The following is a 23915-nucleotide window of genomic DNA, read 5'->3' as shown; positions in this document are numbered from 1 at the left end:
GAAATGTTCTGAAATACATTGTTTTTATTTTTTTTTACTCTGTAAAGTTTTACTCTGCACACTTAATGTCAAAGGAAAATCAGTTTACTCAGAGAGAATAATATAAAATCATTAACTCTATCTTTTCTTTCGACTTCAGAGTGCCTATTGTAAAACCACAAGTGGCTAGCTGGGAGCTCTCAGTGAAACTGCATGACGGAATTCATACTGTCGTAGCATCCAGCAGTGGGCCAACATTCTCTGTGAGTTTTACTTTTTCTATTTTTGACTATCTTGAAATTATCTATGAATATTTAAAACAATTTTAGCACATTCCATGAGTCTCATCTTTTGCATCTACAACATAGATGTGTTGTTTCTGTTTTCATCTTCTTTAGGAAGCTGAATGGAAATGAAATTTTTGTCTCTTATGTTAATGAGGAAATGTACTCCCAGACTTAGCCACATTCTAAATCCACTTCCTGTTACCTGATTCATTTTTCTTTTGATATTGAGAAGGAATACTTCCGCCTTTGTTATAGAGAAGAGCATCTTTAATGATAATTCCAAATATATGATGCTTTGTTTCTTTTAAGACAAGTAACTTGAAGCCTTATGTAACATTTTCTTGAGATTTCATGTTGTTGGACTTTCTTTATGCTGAATTTACCTTACAGTGACATTCTTTTAGTTTAGAAGACTTACACCCCTTAAATCATACCCATGAGAGAACTGCTTTAGTTTCAGTCTGGTCTGAACTGAATGGTGTGCACTAAGGTTTATAGTATGGTATGAATGACATGTTTAAATCCTGTGACTTAAAATTGCCAGAAAAATACCTTTAAGAGTTACTATTTTATTATTTATTTATTTAGGCCACATGGCTTATGGGATATTAGTTCCCTGACCGTGGATTGAATCTGGGCCCTGGCAGTGAAAGTGCTAAGTCCTAACCCCTGGACCACCAGGGAATTCCCAGGAGTAACTATTTTAATTTGGGTCCTTTTTAACTTTCAGCATGAACCCGCAGAAGCTGCTATATAGTTATATAGTTAGTATAATGAGTATTATATGTTGATTATATATATTATATATGTTAGTATAGTGAATATTGGGCCTCCCAGCTGGTGCTAGTGGTAAAGAACCAGCCTACCAATGCAGGTTAGACATAAGAGATGCGGGTTCGATCCCTGCGTCAGGAAGATCCCCTGGAGGAGGGCATGGCAACCCACTGAAGTATTCTTGCCTGGAGAAGTCCACGGACAGAGGAGCCTGGTGGGTGGCAGTCCATAGGGTCACAGAGAGTTGGACTTGACTGAAATGACTTAGCACGCATGCACATAATGAATATTAACCTACATTTCTCTTCTCATGGCCAAGTTGCACTGAGATGTCATTTTACCAGGTCGGGGAGGGTGGGGGCAGGAAATGACTTTTCATAGAAAAATTTAAACTGGATATGAAAATCAAAATAATGTAATTTCATTGAAACATTACTTGGAGATGCTTGAGATATATGATAGATTCTTATCCCAGGTGGAAAGATACTTCAAGTAAGAATTAATGAGAACTTGTTTAATCAGCAAATACTTATTGTGTGCCTACTGTGTACTAGATAAGTATAAGGCTGTTACACTGGAGAAGGTGACATTTTTATGTGATAGTCACAAGTAAATGAGATTAATTCCTGAATTAAGGTTGGTCTCCTTGGTTGTTTTTATTTTTCTTTTTTTTAATTGAAGTATAATTATTTTGCAGTGTTGTGTTAGTATTCTTGCTTGTCTTTAAATTTTGTGCTTCATCTATATGCCAGATTGCTAAAGCATTTGTTACTAAAAGATATTTCACTCAACTGTCCTAAAACAAAAACTGTGATGGAGTTAACCATGTTCTTGTGATATATTTTGTGGTGAACTTATATGATTCTTTATATTTCTCCTTTCTATATGATCATTTGAAAAATAGCTTTGTAAGTGGATGCTTAACTATGCATCAAATTAAGTAGCAAATTACATGTGTTGAATAGTAAAAGATAATGTAATATAGTGTTTTCCTAGGGGAAGGTTAACTTTGCAAAAATGTAGACTTTAGCATAATTTTCAGTTCTGTACTGAGTCACCACTGGAGTGTTACTGTTAATCTGATACAGTGTTTTTCTAAGCAGTGCCTTGCCTTAATAAGAAAACTGCCCAGCTTATCTCTAAGAGTTGCTATTTCTCTGTACTTGTTTCAGATTCCATGTTGGAAAGCTAGAAATCATTGGCACTGTTCAAGTGACATCTTTCGAGTTTTTGTTGTAGAATCACCCTGTTTTACTTTTCAACTCATGATGTGTTTAAAAAAAAACCCATCAAAATTAATACATTAAAAATTTCCCTGGAAAATATACACCTTGATATATAATATCAAAAACTACTTCCTGTATGTATTGGCTTAGCTACTATCAGAAGCATCAGGCATAATAAAAATTGAGTATTCATGATAGTATATTCCTTTTTCCTGACCATGACTGAACTTCATTTAGTGTCAGTGTTATGAAAAGAGAAAAGTTGAATAGTGTGCAGTAAGTAAAGGCTTTCATTGGTATTAGATTTTTTTTTCATTTATTTTTATTAGTTGGAGGCTAATTACTTTACAATATTGTAGTGGTTTTTGCCATACATTGACATGAATCAGCCATGGATTTACATGTGTTCCCCATCCCGATCCCCCCTCCCACCTCCCTCTCCACCCGATCCCTCTGGGTCTTCCCAGTGCACCAGCCCTGAGCACTTGTCTCATGCATCCAACCTGGGCTGGTGATCTGTTTCACCCTTGATAATATACATGTTTTGATGCTGTTCTCTTGAAACTTCCCACCCTCGCCTTCTCCCACAGAGTCCAAAAGTCTGTTCTGTACATCTGTGTCTCTTTTTCTGTCTTTCATATAGGGTTATCGTTACCATCTTTCTAAATTCCATATATATGTGTTAGTATACTGTAATGGTCTTTATCTTTCTGGCCTACTTCACTCTGTATAATGGGCTCCAGTTTCATCCATCTCATTAGAACTGATTCAAATGAATTCTTTTTGACGGCTGAGTAATATTCCATGGTGTATATGTACTACAGCTTCCTTATCCATTCATCTGCTGATGGGCATCTAGGTTGCTTCCATGTCCTGGCTATTATAAACAGTGCTGTGATGAACATTGGGGTGCACGTGTCTCTTTCAGATCTGGTTTCCTCGGTGTGTGTGCCCAGGAGTGGGATTGCTGGGTCATGTGGCAGTTCTATTTCCAGTTTTTTAAGAAATCTCCACACTGTTTTCCATAGCGGCTGTACTAGTTTGCATTCCCACCAACAGTGTAAGAGGGTTCCCTTTTCTCCACACCCTCTCCAGCATTTATTGCTTGTAGACTTTTGAATAGCAGCCATCCTGACTGGCATGTAATGGTACCTCACTGTGGTTTTGATTTGCATTTCTCTGATAATGAGTGATGTTGAGGTATTAGATTTTAATAGGGGGGAACTCCTGCTTCTAGAGTCTCAGAAGGGAGACCTGTGACCATTTACCTGTTTTTCTAGATCATGCTCTGCCACATCAATAGGAAATTAGCCAAGAGGTGACAGTCTAGGTTAATAACACAAGAGGTAATACATATTTGTTTTCCTCATAGTAATGTGTTCATGTTTTCTGAAGGTCTTTTATTTAATTAAATTAAAAAATAAGATATTCAAATGAGGAAAATATAGCAAATTTATGGCAAATATAGCAAATTTATAGCAAATTTACATAGAGTTTAGAAAACTCTATGTAGTTACCCTATTAAACAAAAGAAAAAAGTAGTAGATACAGCTAAATCTCTTCTTTACATCATCCCATTCTGCTCTCTTCCTCTCTGGAGATGACATCTATCGCGAAGGTGCCCTGTGTCTTTCTTGTACATGTTATAGTGTGTACCATAATAATAATGTGGTGTGCCATAATAATAATGAACTATTTAATGTACCATAATAATGATGAAAAAGAAAGATGTGAAAAAATAAATTTCGATACTTAATGATATCGTTTATGTAAGATTTTAAAATATACAAGGCAAAAACAATTCCATTTACAATAGCATCAAAAAGAGTAAGATACTTAGGAATAAACTTAAACATAGAGGACAAAGGCTTGCACACTGGAAAATATAAAATGTTGCTGAAATAAATTAAAGAGGACAGAAATAAATGGAAAGCCATCTCATGTTCATGGATTTGAAGACTTAATGTATGCTATAATGTCAGTATACTCAAAGCGTATAGATTCAGTGTCATCCCTATCAAAATCCCAACAGAATTTTTGCAGAAATAGAAAAAAATCCAAACATTCATATGAAATCTCAGGGATCCCCCAATAGTTAAAACAATGTTGAAAAAGAAGAACAAAGTTGGAGAACTCACACACTTCCTGATGTCAAATTTTATTTAAAACTACAGTAATCAAAACAGCATGAACACCAGTAAGACAGACACACAGACCAAGAGAATAGAGAGCCCAGAAATAAACCTGTGGATAAGTAATCAAGTGATTTTTGACAGGAGTGCTAAGACCATTCCATAAGGAAAGGACAGTCTTTTCAACAAATAGTACTGAGAAAATTGGATATCCACATGCAAAAGAATGAAATTGGACCCTTAACCTTACTCCTTATGCAAAAGGAGTTCAAAGTGTATTACAGACCTAAATGAAAAACCTAGAGCTATAAAACTCTTAGAAGAAAATAGTCATTACATTGGACTTGATAATTTCTTGGTTATGACATCAAAAGCACAGGCAAGAAAAGAAGATCACATAAGTTAGACTACATCAACATTTATAACTTTTGTGCATCAAAATCAGTGAGCGAAAAGGCAGTGCACGGAATGAGGGAAAATACTTGCATATGCATGATATATTTGCATATTACTCAGAATATATAAACTAACTCAGCAGCAGAAGCAACCTGTTTTAAACGTGGACAAAGGACTTATTACAAAGTTAAAAATATCTACTTTAGTAGATAAATAAAAGAATTATTAAGAAAGAGACAGTTAGCAGGCAATATAATGGAGTGATTTGGACCCTGTGTTTTTGTGTTAAGAAGAGCTGTCTGCTCTTAGGAAATTAATTCCTCTAAATTTCAGTTTCCTCATCTGTCAAATGGAGATAAAGTATAATGTCTCTTAATGGGATAGAGTGAAATGATATATCTAAAGAGCTTGAAATATTTTCCAGAACAAATTAAATGTTGGTTATTAGTAGTGCTAAAAGTACTACAATAAAAATGTAAATTATTACCAAAAATAAAGTGAAATAAATAAAAATGGGCAATGAACTTGAATAGACATTTCTTTAAAGAAGATACACAGATGACTGATAAAACATGTGAAAAGATGCTTGACATCACTAATCAAGGAATCACAAATCAAAACTATAATTGGAGGCCAATTCATAGCAGTTAGGATGGCCACTATCAAACAAAGCTCCAGAAGATAGTAAGTGTTGGCGAGTATGAATGAAATTGGAACCCTTGTGCACCGTTTATGCAGCTGCTGTGGAAAACAGTGCTGTGGTTTATGAAAAAGTTAGAAGTTGATACGATCTGGCAGTCCACCCCACTGCTGGGTGTGTATCCCAGACAGTCGAAAGCAGGGTCTTGAAGAGAGACTCGCACACTCGTGTTTAGCAGTCTTAGTCACAATAGCCAAGAAGTGGGAGCAACCCAAGGGTCCAGTGACAAGTGAACGGATAAGCAAAATATGTACATAAAATGAGATATTATTTAACCTTTAAATGGAAGAAAATTCTGACACATTTTATCAGACTTCATTGCACATTTGATATAGACCACTGCAAATTAGTATTTTACTGAAAGTTTTTTCAGTAGGGAGGATGAAAATTTGGGGAAATAAAGCAAGCAGTGAAAAATCAGTAAAAGATATTTTATGTATTTTAGGTTTTTAGTCTAATGCTGAATATGTGTCAAAATGAATAGCAGCATTAAGAAAAGAACCTGATACGTACAAGGCTGAGATGTTATTTAGTTTATTAAGGTGATAGACTCATATATGTAAAAAACAAATTTCGTTTATAGTATTTGCATGACTGCCTTCTGGATTCCCAGGATGTTTCCCATTTCTTTTATTCTGCATAGCACAAAACTGGAAAATATTCATGTGTTTATGTTAAAGATAACGGACTTAAATTCATGTTGAAGAAAAATGTCAGAGTACTCTTGACATGACAAAAATTAGTTTGGGAATTTGGGCTTCCCAAGGATGTAAAAATGAATACTGTACATGCTCTGAAAAATCTTTTTTGCTCAGTATTTCATGTTAACTACTAATAAACTGTTCCCCGGGTGGCTCGGTGGTAAAGAATCCACCTGCCAGTGCAGGAGATGCAAAAGACATGGATTCGATTCCTGGGTTAGGAAGATCCCCTGGTGCAGGAAATGGCGAGAACACTCCAGTGTTCTTGCCTGGAAAATTCCCTGGATGAAGTAACCTGGCAGACTACAGTCCATGGGGTTGCGAAGAGTGGGACCCAACTGAGCACACGCAGCACTAATAAACCAGAAAAAAGTTGTAGTGATCCTATTGAATTAGAGATTCTTTGTTATAGTGAATGACTGATAGGAAATTTTCTCCGGACCTTGTGAGATGCTTCTTAAGAATAATCAGAATCCTTAGACTATTGAATTTTGTCATATCAATGTAATTTTTATGTTACTGGTTATAAAGAAAAATCTAACATTAAATATTAAGGTCAAGAAAAACAGCACGTTGCTTTTTTTTAAAAAACTCTTTTCAGTTTATTTTCCTAAATGAGATTTTTTTTGACTTCTTATATACAGGTCAAAACTTAACTTTTTGATAGGCATAAAACTTTGCTACAGTTTTAAATTGTGGTCACAGTCCTTTCATTCTTCCAATTTCAAGTAAGTTTTGTATTGATAAAATTTATACTAAAAGTTAAACTGCAGAGATTCATTTCTGGAGCAGCAAACTAACTATAATTGTTGAATATTATAAAAAAATCTCTACTTACAGATTATATACTGTTGTATGTCAAAAATTCTACAAAAGCCATTAAGAAACTGCTACAAATAATACAACAGGTTTAGCAGGGGTACAGGAAACAAAATATATAAAAATCAATAGTATTTCTACTCACTCTCAGTGAACACTCCAAAAATAAAATTATGAAAACAATTTCATTAACAAAAGCATCCAACGAATAAAATACTTAGGAGTAAATTTAACAAAAGAAGTGCAATACCTATATTGTGAAATCTACAAGCTATTGAAAATTCATGAATTGAAGTGACTTAGTTCATGAATTGAACGACTTACCATTATAAGGATGGCAGTACTTTCCAAATTGGTCTACAGATTCAATGCAATTTTTATCAGAATCCAAGCTTTATTTTTGTCAGAAATTGATGCTGACATTCAAGCTGATACTAACATTCAAATAGAAATGTAAAGAACCCAGAAGAGACCATATAATTGTGAAAAAGAGAATGAAGTTGGAGAACTCACTTCCTCCTTTCAAAACTTATTATAAAATTGTCTTTAAATCAAGACCGTGTAGTATTTGCGTAAAGAAACAGATCACTAGAATAGAATTGAGAATCCATAAGCAAGTCCATGAATGTATGGTCAAGTGATTTGTGACAAAGGGGTCAGAGTTATTCAGTAGGAAAAGAATAACCTTTTTAACAAGTAGTGCTGGAACAATGAGGCATCCATGTATAAGAAGAATGAAGTTGACTCCCTACCTCATATTGAATTAATAAAACAAAATCCCACATGGATAAAAGATGTGAAGTATGAGAGATAAAGCAATAAAACTCTCAGAAGAAAACCATGGGTGTACATCTTCGTGACCTTGCATGTGGCTTTGGTTTCTTAGATTTGACCCAAAAGCACAAGCATCAAAAAAAATTATTTTGATGCTTGTCAAAATTTAAAACGTTTCTTCAAAGAATACTAACAAGAAATTGAAAGGACAAACCACAGAATGGAAAAAATATTTTCAAATAATATATCCAGCGAAGCATTTGCATTTAAAATACATAAAGAACAGTTAATGCTAAAGACAATAATAAAGCTTAATAATAAAGACAGTATAGTATAAAAATAGGCAAAGAACCTAAACAGGCATTTCTGAAAGAAGATACCCAGTTGTCAGTAAGCAGATACACGGGTGTTCGGCATCCTTCGTCATCAGGGATGTGCAGATCTAAAGCGCAGTGAGATGCCACGTCACACCTACCAGCATGGCTGTGTAAGCAAGTCAGATGATAGCAAGTAGGGTTGAAGATGTAGAGAAATTGGAGCCCTCACACACTGTTGGTGAGAGTGTAAAATGAGGCAACCACTTCGGAAAACAAGCTGGTCTTTCCTCAAAAAGTTACACATCTAGGTTATCCAGAACCTCAGTTCTATCATGAGTATTTTATCACGAATATTTAAGTATTTTTAGACTGACTTATTGGAGAAGGCAATGGCACCCCACTCCTGTACTCATGCCTTGAGGGTCCCGTGGATGGAGGAGCCTGGTAGGCTGCGGTCCATGGGGTCGCTAGGAGTCAGACACGACTGAGCAACTTGACTTTCACTTTTCACTTTCATGCATTGGAGAAGGAAATGGCAATCCACTCCAGTGTTCTTGCCCGGAGAATCTCAGAAACGGCGGAGCCTGGTGGGCTGACATCTATGGAGTTGCACAGAGTCGGACACTTCTGAAGTGACTTAGCAGCAGCAGCAGGCTTATTTATATCTTTGTTACTGTGGTAGATGTAGTTTACCTTTCAAATAATATTTCATGTAATAATTTTTCCAAGTAATAGTTCCCGGGCTAGATGTCAGCAACTAAAAGACAAATAGGAGTATGTATTTGTTTATCCTGTCTACAAAACAATTTGGTAACATTGATACTCTTCAGCCTACTAATTCTGCCTCCAGAAATTCATTCCAAGGAAGCAGCGAAAAATTGCTAATATGAACATGGTATTGTGTTGGGAAGGAAAAGATGTATTCATGGCAGTTTCCCTCAGAGATAGCCGGGTAAGCAATCTCACTTACAGTAAAGGAGGCTTGAAAGTGATTGAGATACAGCGATAAATGCTTTAATGGAGGTGCCTTCAACTAGTTAAATCCATGAGAAAGAAAGAAGAAAGCAGTCATCTGCCTGGGGGAAAGGAACGTTGTAGGGGAAGATGCAAGTTTTCGTTGGCTGAGATGACTAATGAATAACCACTTAGAACATGATTTTTTCATAAGCCAGGACTTGAGTCTAAATCACAGTATAAGAAGGTGAGGAAAAACATTGAGACATGTTGGCATGGGAGAGCAAAACTTTTGGAGACATCTTTTATAGATAATTTTGATTTTTTATTATGGGAATGTTTGCTTTCTTTACTTTATTGTTAAGATTTTCTATAAATAGTAGAGTTAGAGGTTTTCTTGTCTTGTTCTAATTATATTGTTTTCTGATACTTACTTTAGCCTATTCAAAGGTATCTTCATGAAACAGCTGATTACTTTGGGCTGTTCTATAGAGTTTGTGTCTTGTCTCAAGCACTTTGTTAAACACTTCACCTGTGTTCTAAATGAGATAGTAATAAACTGCAAGGTCAATGTTATTAGCTCTAGTTAACAGAAGAGTTGGAAACTGAGGTTCGGAAATACTAAAGCCGAAGTCACACAGTTTAGAAATGTAAGATTCAAGATTAAACCCATATCAGTATGATTCCAAGGCCTATGAACTGGTACCTCTCTGCATCTGACTTTACAAAGTACTTTTGCTAGAGAAAATTCAGAGAAACAGTAGCACCAACTTGGAAAATTAGCTCTGTTAGACTGTGGACACATCTTTGTTAATCTAAGAAATAATACACTTCTAGCCAGAGTAGTTTTGTCACATGATAATAGAAGGTTTCTTTGTGTTAAACATTGAGGCTCAAGTCATTCCATTTAAAGGCAGCCTAGAAGGCATCACAAGAGTGTGAGTAAATCACAGTATTACATAATGTACAGTTTCACAAAGTGAACAATTAGAGATACTGGTTAAGAGTAGTTTGTCAGAAAGCATTTTCAGTGTCTTACTACTCTTATAGATGTTAACATATTTTTCAAGTTGTATTAAAGTTCAAAGTATTGATTTTTCATGGTAATTTTACAGTCTTATCCAAGCAAGTAGTAATTTTTTAAAGCAACACAAGATTTGAAATACATAAGGTATTGCATCTGTAAGATTCTGTTTGTGCTTGTGTTTTGTTTTAAAAGATTTTGCTTGTGCTTGCATTTTGTTTTAACGTTCATTTTGGTTGATGTAAAATTGTCTCAACTTGAGATGCCTGTGGTGGAGGGAGGGAAATGTTTTGTAATAGTCATATTATTGAAATTGCCACCCTATATTTTTCTTCTCAAAGGAAGAATATGTTGATGAGCATAAGAATAAAAAATAATAATTACATATGGATGCATAATAAGAAATAATTATATATGCATTGTGTGAGGTTTTTCTTTCCCTATTATAGCCAACTCTTTCCCATTTGTTCTACCACTATGCATTTTGTTTTAGATTTCCTTACTAAGAAAACATTCCACCAGAGTTTGTTTGGATATTTAGAGAACACTTTGAAAATGTAGTTTTAAGTAGAATTGAGTATTTTTTAGGTAACATTTTTCAAAAAGATGAAGAATAAAACGAACTTAGCACATACCACTAACTAATCTTGTGTACAAATTAACTCTTCATGTTTTCAAATATTAATGAAAAGAATCTTTTTTTTTAGTTCTACTAGTTTATTGCTACCAACCCATCTCCTTCTACCCTCCTCATGCATGTGTGCTCAATCACGTAACCTCATGGACTGCAGCCCGCCAGGCTCCTCTGTCCATGGGCTTTTCCAGGCAAGAATACTGTAGTGGGTTGCCATTTCCTTCTCCAGGGAAAAGAATCTTAAGTACATCTTCAATAAAAGTTTATACCTGCATTTTACATCATAATCTTGTTTTTATCCCATTTGCAGAGAGTAATGCTAAATCATGTAGGTACTAGAATTTGTATAGGGACATGATTAAGAATCATGATTGTTCTTTAAAAAAAATAATTTTCAAATACCCTCCTTAGGGAAAAAAAAATTATTCTTACATCTGTCTCTCTTCCTCTGTGTCAAAGAATAGATTTTTATTCCTGAATGTAGGAGAGGGTCAAATAAACAAGATTGTAGAGAAATAAAGTCTGAAGAGTACATCATGCACAGCTGGATCTGTTTACTTTTTAAATGCCACCTTGTTCAGTGGATCTCGGACGGCTCTTGTGAACCATAGGACTAGATTTCACAGAAGGATGAGGCTCCTGCCCATGTAATCTGGAAAATTGCTTGTCTAATGGGGTGCACAGGTGCACCCGTACCCTCTTGAGTGACTCAGTCGTGTTGTGCTCAAGAGTGAAGTAACTTGTTATGTGACTAAATGAAGGGGAAAAAGAAGTTATGAAAGCCAGCTACTTTGGAAATGAAAAGCCTAATGGTATAGGTTGTTATCACATTAAGGTTGGCAAATACTATAATTAAAACTTCAAGTGATTTTTAGTGTTGCTGCCTGGTTTCAGCCACTTTCTGATAAATTTTATTCAGAATGAAATTTTCAGTGTGGACACCAGATATTCAGGTTGAGTTCAGTTCAATTTTATAAGCATTTATAGATAATCCGTAGTAGTCCAGCAGCCTTTTATGGGCACTGGTAAAAGTTCTATCACAAAAAGTTATTGTAAGTCATTTAATTTATTTTGGCATGATACTGTTGGCCTCTCAGACTTATTTGTACATAAATAAACAGTGAAGAAAACAGTTGAAGTGCCTTTGCTGAGTGGCTCAACCATTAGATGAATTTCAGTACATTTGTAGCCACTCTACCTTTACCATTTAGCCGTAATATAGTTTCATAGTCATTTATTGGATACTTCAAATGACATAGTTCCTGGAGAACCAGTAGTAATCAAGAGAGATGATGTCTGACTCTCTGTAAAATTTGTCATCTGTAGAGGGTGACGGGGACAAAGGCTGTCCTTCCTTCAATGTATGTGAAGTGTTTAACATTGTCCTTGAGACAAGGCACATGTTCTATAGAATAGAATAGTGGAAGAATCAGTTGTTTCATGAAGATACCTTAGAACAGGCTAAAATGAGAATATCGTTAGAACGAGATAAGGAAATCTCTATCTGTACCATGCAGATAAAGACTGTGTCAGGTAGAACGAGTGGACGATGACGGGTAGGCGGATGCTGTGGAGACCACCCGGTGTGGGGCGGGGGTCTGACCTGGACATGAGGGGGCTGTGCGTGGACTCAGGAAGGAACTAAAGGCCGAATGGAGTCCTGTGGAAGTCGACGGCGGGAGGGGAGGGAGGCCGAGAGGTCAGAGTTTGAAAGCCTAAGTAAAAAGTGTGAAAAGGGCTAAAAGATTGTCTGATATGTCTGGGGAAATGGAAGAGTTGAAACATGGAAAGCCTGTAGGGGACCTGGTAGCCAGGAGGGAAGGTGGTGAGGGGAGCGGTGTGGGGGTGACGCCAGAATGAAGGGAGCAGAGACCCAGTGATGCGTGGATGGGAGACGGCAGCCTTACCACGTGTTCACGCGGAGGACAGCAGCCCTGACCATCCCCCTGCAAGATGCAAGCTGGGTTGAGAAACATTAATTTTTGTTAGAAGGAAACTTGCCCTACTCTACCTGTAGTGTTCTTTCGAAGAAACAAAACACTTTTATGAATAGGTTAAATACAGGATAAATATCCACTGCATATTCTGTTTGGAAGTTTTGAAAATCAGTTGTTGTTCAGTCGCTAAGTCGTGCCCACCTCTTTGCGTTAATGGTATGGATTTATCTGGAGAGCAGGGAGAACCAGAGAAGGCCTGCCTTCAGGAAGCTGGATCTGAGTTACCTGTGAGAAAGAACACCCTCAGGCTGCGCTGCGGAGAATAGCTTGCAGGAGTGCAGGGTGAAGGAGACGTGTTAGCGTCCACTGGGGCAGCACTGCGGATAGGAGGCACTAGTGACCTCAGCTCCGATTATTTTGGCAGTGGGAAAAAAAATACATCGATAGTAGAGACTTAAAATGTAGAGTTAGCTGTACAACATTTGTTGAGTAGTAATATTCTGAGTTTGTTAATTCTAGCCCTCTCTTATCAGAACAATTTAGAAGTATGTTCTAGAGAAGACTGTTGGTGAACAGAGATTTCTAGAAAATCTAAATTGTGTTTAAATTGATAACTTGTGAGGATTAATAGACTCTACCTTGGTCACTGTTACGAATGAATAAATTTGTGTTGTTGTTCAGTCGTGTCTGACTCTGCAGCCCCACGGACTGCGGTACACCAGGCTTCCCTGTCCTTCACCATCTCCCGTAATTTGTGTCATATTTTTGGTAAACACTTGTTTGATGTCAGATTCTTTTACTTAACTATTTCTGGTGAAGTTGAGAGGTTTTGTGGTTAATGGTTACTGTCTTGTCTTTGGCATTGTTTTTACCTGAGGAAGCAGTAAGAGAGTTCAGGTCTCTTAAGTGGCCAATTAGTCACTTGCTATCATATGATAGTATTTAATTCCTTCATTGCATTTATTATCATAAACTTTAATTATACCTTCTGTTTTTCCATTTGATTAAGTTCCATCTCTTCACACTAAAATATACTCTTTATAAGGATGGGGACCTTGTCTTGGTGGTTATGCCTTGTACTTCTCAGGAAGTATTTGTTGAGAGAGAGGGATGGGAGGAGGGGAGTAAGGGCGGAAGAGAAGGAGAAGTGGAGAGAGCTTCCTGTATCATTTGAGATTAGCTGGAATATTCTGCGAGTAACAGCTGCTCTAATATTGCAAGGACTTAAAACACCCACAGTTTGTTTCTTACATGTTAAATGTCCTTTGTGTGTCTGCTGGGGTCTCCCTGACTAGGAGGCTTGGGCTGTCATGTTGCTAGTTGCTCTGACCAAGGGAAAAAATGAGCATGGGGAGTCATGACTGGTTCTTGGAGCTTCAGCCAGCATCCTTCCGCTCATGTTCCATCCCATCACAACAGTGGGTCGTGTGACCATGCTCCTCCTTTAGGGGATGGGAGATGGCAGTCTTACACGTGGAGAAGAGCAGCCCTAACCAGCCACCTCCTTGCAGGATACCAGTTGAGTTGAAAAACATTCATTTTTGTTAAGAAGAAGGTTGCTTACTATATACAGTAGTGTGCTTTTGAGGAGACAGAACACTTTTACGAATGGATTACATGCAGGATAAACATCCACTGCATACTCAGCACTGACAGGCAGGTTTTTTTTTACCACTAGCGCCACCTGGGGAGCCCTAGTGGCTCAGATAGTAAAGAATCTGCCTGCAATTCAGGAGACCCAATTTTGATCCCTGGTTTGGGAAGATCCCCTGGAGAAGGGAATGGCTACCCACTGCAGTATTTTTGCCTGGAGAATTCCATGGACAGAAGCCTGGCAGGATACAGTCCTTGGGGTTGCAAAGAGTCAGACACGACTAAGCGACTAACACTTGGGACACCCAAGATTGCTGGGTGATTAAAGAGGGCAAGGCTGGAAGCCCTGGGTCTCCTAATGGCTAGTCCTTCTCTTCATAGTGAGCTTTCTGCAGTGGAAAGAAACTCTTAAATTTAGCATCGGTGCAGATGGTGTTAGTTTTATCTCTATAATATATTGGGGGGAAAAAAGTATTGAATTTCTCCTGTTTGGGAGCTTTTTGCCTACTGTCACATCTAATATTCTTTCTTAAGGGAAAAAAAAAAAAGATATAGCTTAAAAAAGGGTGATTCCTCTGTATATGAGCTTCCCACAACCAATTACAGAAGGTTTGAAAGACTTGGGAAGATAGATACAGACAGTAAGACTGCGTCATTCTGTTGGGATAATATTTCAAATTCTGAATATAACTTTTTTTTTCTACCACTTTACAGACCAAATATTGGCTATTAAATGGGATATTTTGTCAAACCAGTGAGGTTTTAAAGTGTTGTGTACCCTCTGCGATCTTTTATTAACTATTCAAGAATCTTAATAGAACATCAAAATCCTGGCTTTATGTATCAAAAAGAAAGCAACAGCCATGCAGTCGTGGTTAATTCATGTATTTTTTTTTTTTAACAACTTCCGCTCAGCACATATATGAAGCACTTTAAATCCTGATGCATCTCCAGTGTTATTTTTGATATCTTGGAGAAGATCCACAAAACTATAGAGTTGGAAGCTGGAAAGAAATTTCAGGTAGCAATAAGTAAACATGTCCTAACTCTGATTCTTCAGTAATGAAATAGTGTAAACTCTTAACATTCCTTTTATGGAGCTTTGTAGCCCATGAAAACAGCATTGTCATAGAGCCTCGATGTGCGTCATTTGTGACTGAAGGTTTTGATATCTTTGCAAAAGGCAGACGGGTGCTTTCCTTTGAAATGTGTGAGGCGGTTTGAGATACAGCTCCTCAGATGGATTTAATTAGTCCTCCATAGGACTGGATGTCCGCTTGCTGCGGCTGAATTCTCATTTCATTCACCCATAACTAGAAACACCTCGCTTCAAACGGGTTTCTTCAAAGAAAGAGGGGTTTAGGGTTCTATGTTTTACTGCTTTTTGATGTCGGTTTCCTTTAACTGAGAAGACCTTATGTTTATACAACTGTTATTATTAAGAAAACATAGCTTTCTTTGCGAAGGCCCTTTTGTCTCAGTGCTGGGTATTGGTGGAAGTCCGAGACCTGTGGAATAGATCTTGCTCTGTGTGTGTGTTTGCATATTTTGCTTCACAGAGGCGTGAACTGAAAATGGGACATAAGCTTGTGAAAAAAATTCTCTAAACACGAAGTTTGAAAGCAGAATAAGGCGAAAACCGGTACCAAATACGTTAATAAGGCAGATGTTTGATTCAGAAGCTTCTAATATTAACCACAAAAGCAGAGCTAGTCAACTATCTAGAGTTTTCATAACTCACATAGTAATTGTAATTTTGATTTATTCTGCCTACAGTGTAAGCTCATGGTATGCTTTCAATAAATACGTTGAAAGAATGAAAACATATATTCTATGGTAAAAGTATATATTTAAAAAAAATTTGCTACTACTACTTTTTAAAATTACCCTTAAAACTTAACATTTCATTAGTAGAGCTACTTGAATTTCCCCTGAAAATAATGCCATTCTCCGGTTAGTGTGTCTAAGGGTCTGGCATAGTTCATCATCAAGGCAGTTTTTTTCTCCCATGCCCACGATTCTAATTACATTTCAGGGGGTTGTGCTCTCTCCCAGAATCTGGATCATTCTTTAGGATGAAATGCTTCAGGGGATTTTGGGGGCTTTTCACTCACAGGCACAGGTTTGCATTCTCGAAAAGCTTCCCTTGCTCTAACGTGCTGATTTGTATAAATATCCTAAAAGATATTTTTAAATTTCTTATTAATCTTTCCTTTCCTTGGAAACATCAAGTTAATTTAGACTATTCAAGCCTAAAATCATCCGAAAGCCACAGATCGCACTGAAAAATACATATTAATATATTCCACAAATTCTTTTGGTGTCTTGTTTCAGTATTCCATCCAAGAATCTGTAGAATCTCAGGCTTATATTTCCGTTTTCTGGAAGTCATAGATGATCTTTCCCATCTTATTCATCAGATTCAGTTCTTAACTGTGCCAGTTTCCAAAACTCAAAGGTCAGGCATGTTCCACCATTGAAGACATGAGAAAAAGATACACAAAGGCTTAAAACAGTTTTAAAAAATACTTCGAACAGTGCTCACAATAAGTCAGAAAGAGATTTCCCTGAGAGGACCAACATACTGTGGGGAAATGATCTCTGTTCTTGATTCTGTGTGTTTTTTGTGACTATTTTGTGGAATTCCTAGTGTCAGGAGAACTGTGGACATGTGGTTCAGGAATGTTTTGTTACACATGTGTGAACAGAATGATTTTATACAATTTTATGGATGAGATTTACTTCAGAAGTTCTTTTAATGGTTCTGTCTTTTGTACAGTGTTCATGGCTTCACAGCATTATTATCTCTTGCAAGTGCCCTAAAAATCTTGGTAGAAATAGAAAATCTCCAATACAAAGGACAGAACATTTGTGAATTATCTTGTATATACATTTGCAGGACAATATGTTAGGGAACCCTACTTCTAGTATTTGAAGTTAGTATCATATTACAGTGATCACGTTTTCTATTCTGCAGGCTGGGGTAGTTTTATAAAAAGAAGCATCCGTCACATGCATACTGGGACACAGGCAGTCATATGCCCCCTCCCTTATCTTAGTTGTAAAAATTAACTGTCTGCATTTACTAATAAGGTTTAGTTTGGGGCTTGGTAAGGGTGTAGTAGAGAAACAGTCATGTAACATTACTTAAAAACAAACAAACAAACAATTTTTGAAGGTAAACAGTCGCTAACCTTTGGAAAAGCCATTTAACCCATCTGAGACACTGCAGCAATAGTATTTTATATAAATGCCAGTACAGAGGAGAACACAAAGTCCTTGAGTCAAATGGACTTGAGTTTAAACACTAGTCCTGAGACTGCTGACTGTCAAACCAGCAGCAGTTACTTATCTTTTCTGAGTCTTCCTTTTCCTCATCTATAAAATGGATAATAAACTTCAGTGCGTGTGTGCTAAGTCTTTTCAATCGTGTTCGACTCTTTCGCAACCCCATGGACTGTAGCCTGCCAGGCTCCTCTGTCCATGGGGTTCTCCAGGCAAGGATAATGGAGTGGGTTGACATTTCCTTCTCCAGGGGATCTTCTCAACCCAGGAATCAAACCTGAGTCTCTTAGGTCTTGTGCATTGGCAGGTGGATTCTTTACAGAGTTTTGTTAAAATCAAATAAGATAAAGTATGTAAAGTCTCTAGTACAGTGGCTGGCATGTAGTAGGTATTCAAGGAGCCATCTCCCTTCCCCCTTAAATAGAGACAATTTGCTTTTTGAAAGAATCTAAAATAGCGTTTACTTTGCAAACAGTTCTTTTCCATTCTGTGAAAAATTCGTGGAAAGTTTGAACAATAAGACTAAAACGAAAATGTGCACCCATACTTTAGTGAGGTTTGTGGGTATCAATTAATATTCTAAGATTCTAAAATTCTCTGCTTAGAATGGTATTCTTTGTTTATGTTATGAAGCCCTTTTTGGGGCCACATTAAAATACGTGGAGAATGTTATAGAGATAACCTTTGCCTCTTGTGGTTCACTTTGGGAGATTTTCTCTGGGAGGCTGCTGAGCCAGTCACTGTTGTCCTCCCACCCCTTGCTGGCCTGGGACCCTGCTGTGGTTTGAAAGCCCACTAGTTCTGCAGTTCCTGCTCCCCCCACTCTCGGGCACACCTGCATGGTTACAGTGCCTGGCTGACAGAATCCAGCTCTTCGGGGGGACTGCCCTTCTTTCAAAGCCTTTCTCTTATCCATGGGTTGTCGCTCCATCACTCAGTTGTGTCCGACTCTTTGCAGTCCCATGGACTGCAGCACGCCAGGCTTCCCTGTCCTTCACCATCTCCCTGTCCATACTCTACCCATTCTGAAAAACTCTGGGCACCATGGAATTACCACACAATTATTATAGTGACCATGCTTCTCAATAAAATACTGACCTTTGTTACTGTAATTTCCCTCCAAATGACTTTATCTGCAACTATCTAAACTGGCTTGGTTGAGGTAATCGGATGAATCTGGGGTTTGGACATGCTCCTTCACTAACTGTGGAACCATAAACCCTTATTTTAACTTCTCTAACCTCAGATTTGGCATCTGTTAAACGTGGTTAATAGCACCCCCATTGAAGGCCTACTCTGAGGATTCAGTGAGTTTAATGTTTATTAAAATATCTGATGCATGTTTGCCACTCAATGAGTGTTCCTTTTCTTCAGTTTAGGCTCATTTTTTTCTGAATAAAGCTTCCCTGGTGGCTCAGATGGTAAAGAATCTGCCTGCAATGCAGGAGACCTGGGTTTGATCCCTGGTTTGGGAAGATCCCTTGGAGGAGGGCATGGCAACCCACTCTAGTATTCTTGCCTGGAGAATCCCATGGACAGAGGAGCCTCGCGGGCTGCACTTCATGGGGTTGCAGAATCAGACACGACTGAGTGACTAACACACACTTTCTGAACAAGTGACAAAAGCTTAGCTGCAAAGAAAACCAAGGGCCATTCATAATCTGGCTGTTACCATTACTGGAGTTTCTAGTCTGTTTCAGTATTGTTTTCTTTTTTAAAGGCATTTTATCTCTAAGATAGAACTATAAAATAAACCATGCCACTTGTTTCTAACTCAGTGTTGAAATCTCACAAAGGTAGACATACTGCTTGAAATTACAAGATACAGTGCAAATGAATTGGAGTGAGCTTTGTGTGGATGTATTTGCTCTCAGCCCTGTTGCCACGTCAGCATAATGATGGGTTTATATTGCTCTTGCTTCATTTTGTTGTTTGGCTTTTTCTAAAGCCTGACTGTGTTTAGATGTGCAATGTATGGTTACTTGTGGAACAAGAGTAAGGAAACCAGCTGGAGATTAAACACAGCACAGTCCTCTTTGTAAGCAGCCACGGACAAACTTGTGAGAAGCTACCAAATTCACCCAACTAGATAAAAAGTACTTATGCTTAGCTTTCAAAATCTAATGATGACTACTTGAAAACTAGCTTAAATGTTACCTCTTTAATCATACAGGTCCAGCTCAATTAATAGAGGACTTGTGGTTGCTTATTGTTTTTATAGTTGTTTGAAATAAGGTTTAGAAGAATTTATGATTCTCTTTATAGGCAACTACCGACAACACCAGCTAAGTGTGAGAGTAGTGGTAATTGGCAAAGTTGCTGGTGCTGGGTATTGTTCTCCATTGGTTTAACTTATCAGAGATTGAGGAAAGATCTGTTTTGTTTCATTCCACATACTGATTTAGGTATACTGATGGATGTTGTTTAGTTTAGTTTAGTCTGTCAGCAATAAATCAAGGCTTTCAGGTTTCGTCTGTTCTGTTGGCTTTTAAATGATCATGTGTCCACACGATGCCACATCACATATTGAGAACTTCAGCTCAGTGCGGAGGGGTTTCTTTTTGCTGTTGAGTTTAGCATACCAGTTTAGAGTTAAGCTGTAGTGCAAAAAAATACACTAACTTGGGCTTCCCTTGTAGCTCAGCTGGTAGAGAATCACCTGCAGTGCAGGAGACCCCAGTTTGATTCCTGGGTGGGGGAGATCCCCTGGAGAAGGGATAAGCTACCCACTCCAGTATTCTTGGGTTTCCCTGGTGGCTCAGCTGGTAAAGAATCCGCCTGCAGTGTGGGAAACCTGGGTTCGATTCCTGGGATCTTCCTCACAGGGAAGATCCCCTGGAGAAGGGAAAGGCTACCCACTCCAGTATTCTGGCCTGGACAATTCCATGGACATGGAATTCCATGGGGTTGCTTGGTTAGTGTACCAGCTTGGAGTTAAGCTGCAGTACAAGAAATACACTAACTTACCAGGAGGATATTCTTGCTTGCACTCCATATGTATCATTTGCTTATTCAAGCATGTAAAACTTCAACAAGGGGAGGTAATTTTGCTTAAGATTTCTTGATTCCAATTGTTCTGCTACTTGGCACTGGGTGGATAAAGGGGGAAAAAATCATATTGAAAGCATTGTTCAGTTAATGAAGTTGCTTGTCCTTTTTTGTGCCAAATTTGGCAGGTAAAATTACCATTTATTCTACTTGTTAGAGCTGGAGAATAGATTGTTGAGGAAAAGTAGCAATTTAAGTAATGACACTAGATAGAATGTGCTATGTTATATGCATCTCCCATACTTTTAGATATTGACATGCAGTTTTTATTTCTCTTTAGTAATGCACTTTGCCTTTCACTACTATATTACTTCCAGTAGCTTTCATCAGCTACATACCATTTGCTTCAATTGTGAAATTTTAGAAAATACTGTGTTGTTATTAATTATAATAAGCCAAGTGAAACATTTTGATCTGAGAATAGATTAATGATTGTAGTTTGTTCCTGATATTTCAGAGTTATTGTGTGTTTGTAAATTTAGGGGCAGTTATTTAACATTTAAAAAATAGAGATACAAAATTAATTAGTATGAAGATATATCTTAAGATCAAATTCTAGATGTTCGTGATTTCTTCCATGTTAAATATACCTTGACCTTTTATATGTGCTTTAATTTTTGGCTTGCAAATTCTTAAAGAAACTTTAACCAAAAATCTGGTTCTAAAACTAAAGAATATGAATAGATGGTCTTTAAAAATTTGATCATGTGTTCAAATGAAATGCATGAATTTAGCATGAGTGAAACTTTGAAGTAACTGTAAGTAATTCACTAAGTTTGTTGTAAATTACATTTTCCTTCCTTAAAAAACTTCAGGCTTTTAAAAATTATTATTACTGCTATAGCTCACAATGTAGTGGCTAAACCTTCCCTATAAAAGAAGAAATCCTCTACAGAAGCTAATATATAAAATGTTTTTCTAAAAAAGCTGATTGGTGAATTTGCAAACTTGCAAATGTTAACATAAGAACAGTTAGCTTTTGGCGTTGCTGAAACTTGTAACCATCAGTCACTTCTTTCTGCCCACTAAACTAACTGGGTAGGCAGGTGCAAATGTTAAAAAATCTAACATTGCAATTGACACTAATTGGCATAGTTGTTGGCAGTCTTATCAGAAAGCAAAGGGCTGAATGGTTGAATGGGTTTAGAGAACTTGAATGATAATAAGCATTTTTATATGCATCTTGAATTACTTTTGTGACCCAGACTAACAGGAACACCTCATTGTGACCTCATCCTTCAATGAATAGAAGTTACCGGAAGCATAATATGCAGTGTACATGTGTGATTACTGATTGTTTTTCAGGTAACCTTTTATAGCTCTCTGCTCCATCACCCACTTTCCACATCTCCCCACCCACCTTCCAGGGCTCAGAGAAACCAAAGTATATGTGTGGAATAGAAAAGAACTATTATACTGAATATGAAATTAATTTTTTATTTTTTTTCCAAAAACTAGATGAGCATCATCAATACTTTAGGCTAAACTTAGTAAAGCATATTAATTGAATTTATGGATAAAATGAGAAGACTGGGATTTGCTTCTAAGTGTTCTTGGAGAAGGCGGGTGAATCAACGGGGATATAGATGAAACAAGATCGGCTTTGAGTGGAAAAGTTTTGAGCTTGAGTGATGGAACTGTGGAGGTTTATTAAGCTGTTCTGTCTTCTGCATATGTTCGAAATTTTCCACCACAGAAGGGTACTTGTTTGTTGGTTGGTTTAATATGCTCAGTGACCTTACCCCCTACTGTTAGAAGGTCTTCTATATTTGGCCAGATCCTTCCCAGTACCTGCTTTAAAATTTTTTCACAGTTCTTTCATCAAAAATGACTTATCTAAAGTCAGTGCTAATAACCTGATAAACCAATCGGTGTGCCCATGCACAAATGAGTTAATGTCTAGAGAGAGTGATTATAATAGGAGCTTTCTAAAGATACTTCCTTAATCGAAAGAAATTTCAAATCACTGGAGTGGGTCTTCTTGCCTGTTCTATGTGGGGACCACCCCTCACCGAAGTGTTAACAATTGTAGGGTTGTGTAATGATTGATCTTAGCGTTTTTGTGCTGGAGATAATGATGTACTTTCCTTCAGCAGAAATAATTTCTGTAAAGAGTTAGGAGAGGGTGTGACTCTTATGTATCTTATCTTTGTTCCTGTAGGTGTTTCCATGTGTTTTTGGTCCCCTCTCTATCTGCAAATGATTTAGAATTACCTGTGTTGAAAAGTAGAGTTGAGTCTTATTTCCTTCAATCAAAGGTCCCTTTGCAAAGGATTATCTAGGGAGAGAAGCTTGCTAGAGACTTCAGCTTGAAAATTAGGGGCTGAAAACTGTTAGTGTAACTGCTCTTTCTGTCTTCTGGTTATTAAGTAGATGAGTAGGTTATGTAAATTTTGTACTCTGCTTTTGATCAAAGTCCCCTTGAGATCTATTATGATCAAGTAAACATAAACTTTGTGGAAGGTGTTTTAAAATGTTGATTCTTGACTGGTAAGAGATGGAGAAGCCAAGATAAAATGTTAGACTATTACTTCTTTTCCCATGCTTTTGGGCTATCCAGAGAATTGATTTGGGTTACTCCTTATTTCAAAGTAGCATTGCTTGAAATATTTTAGATTTGTTAATGACTCTCTAAGGAATTAAAATATAAATACAATTTCACTATTTCTGTTTTAGTTTGTAGCTCTGGAGGAATGAATGTTGTTTGCTCATTAGTTTCCTATACCATTCTCCATCGTTCTCCATTCAGTCCTTCCCTTGTTAGCTTTTCGTTTGGCCATGATGGGTGTATTGTGTCTGGTAACTGCTACCCAAACTGGTGTATTATATTAGCCCTGCCCTTTTTCAAGGCTCCTGGAAAAGTGCCAGGCTTATTCTCCTTTCCATTTGGGAGCATAGTTTTACAAATAAAAGAATGGTCTTACTTTGTTTGTAGTCATCAGAATTAAAAGGATTTATCTAACAATTTGAATGGATAATTTTATTTGGGTGGACATGAAAGTGAAGCCCTAGAGATGGGATAGAATTTTAAGTAGCATTTTAAATTTGTTTTGAAATTCTCTCTGTCTCCAAATGAGCTATGTTAAATGTGCTTGGGTGTATACGTGTGAGTAAAGTTTGGAGTGTTCATCTCTGAAATACTAGATCCTTTGTAGATTTTGTCTCATAAAAGGGTTAATGGAGTCCTTTATGTAGTTGGATAACTTTAATGTGCTGTTATAAGCACATATGGATTTTAAAATGCAAGAATTATCAACACTTTATAGGACATTATGACTAATCATATTTTTATTTAAAAGTTACTTTACTAGTTTTACCAAAAGCTGTCTTGGGTG

General features: G+C 37.2%; 1 protein-coding gene across 3 annotated transcripts in view; it reads left to right on the top strand.

The window, feature by feature from the left end:
- The window catches only part of PCCA (propionyl-CoA carboxylase subunit alpha), a 346711-nt gene that overhangs the window by 222940 nt on the left and 99856 nt on the right, over nt 1–23915 (top strand). For all 3 annotated transcript variants that reach the window (XM_043478360.1, XM_043478359.1, XM_043478362.1), the window contains one exon: nt 140–242. In XM_043478360.1, coding sequence (XP_043334295.1) covers nt 140–242 — 103 coding nt within the window. The remainder of the gene's footprint in view (nt 1–139; nt 243–23915) is intronic.

The sequence above is a fragment of the Cervus canadensis genome, chromosome 9 (genome assembly GCF_019320065.1).
Source record: "Cervus canadensis isolate Bull #8, Minnesota chromosome 9, ASM1932006v1, whole genome shotgun sequence".
Classification (NCBI taxonomy): Eukaryota; Metazoa; Chordata; class Mammalia; order Artiodactyla; family Cervidae; genus Cervus; species Cervus canadensis.
This window is presented reverse-complemented; position numbering and strand designations above follow the sequence as displayed.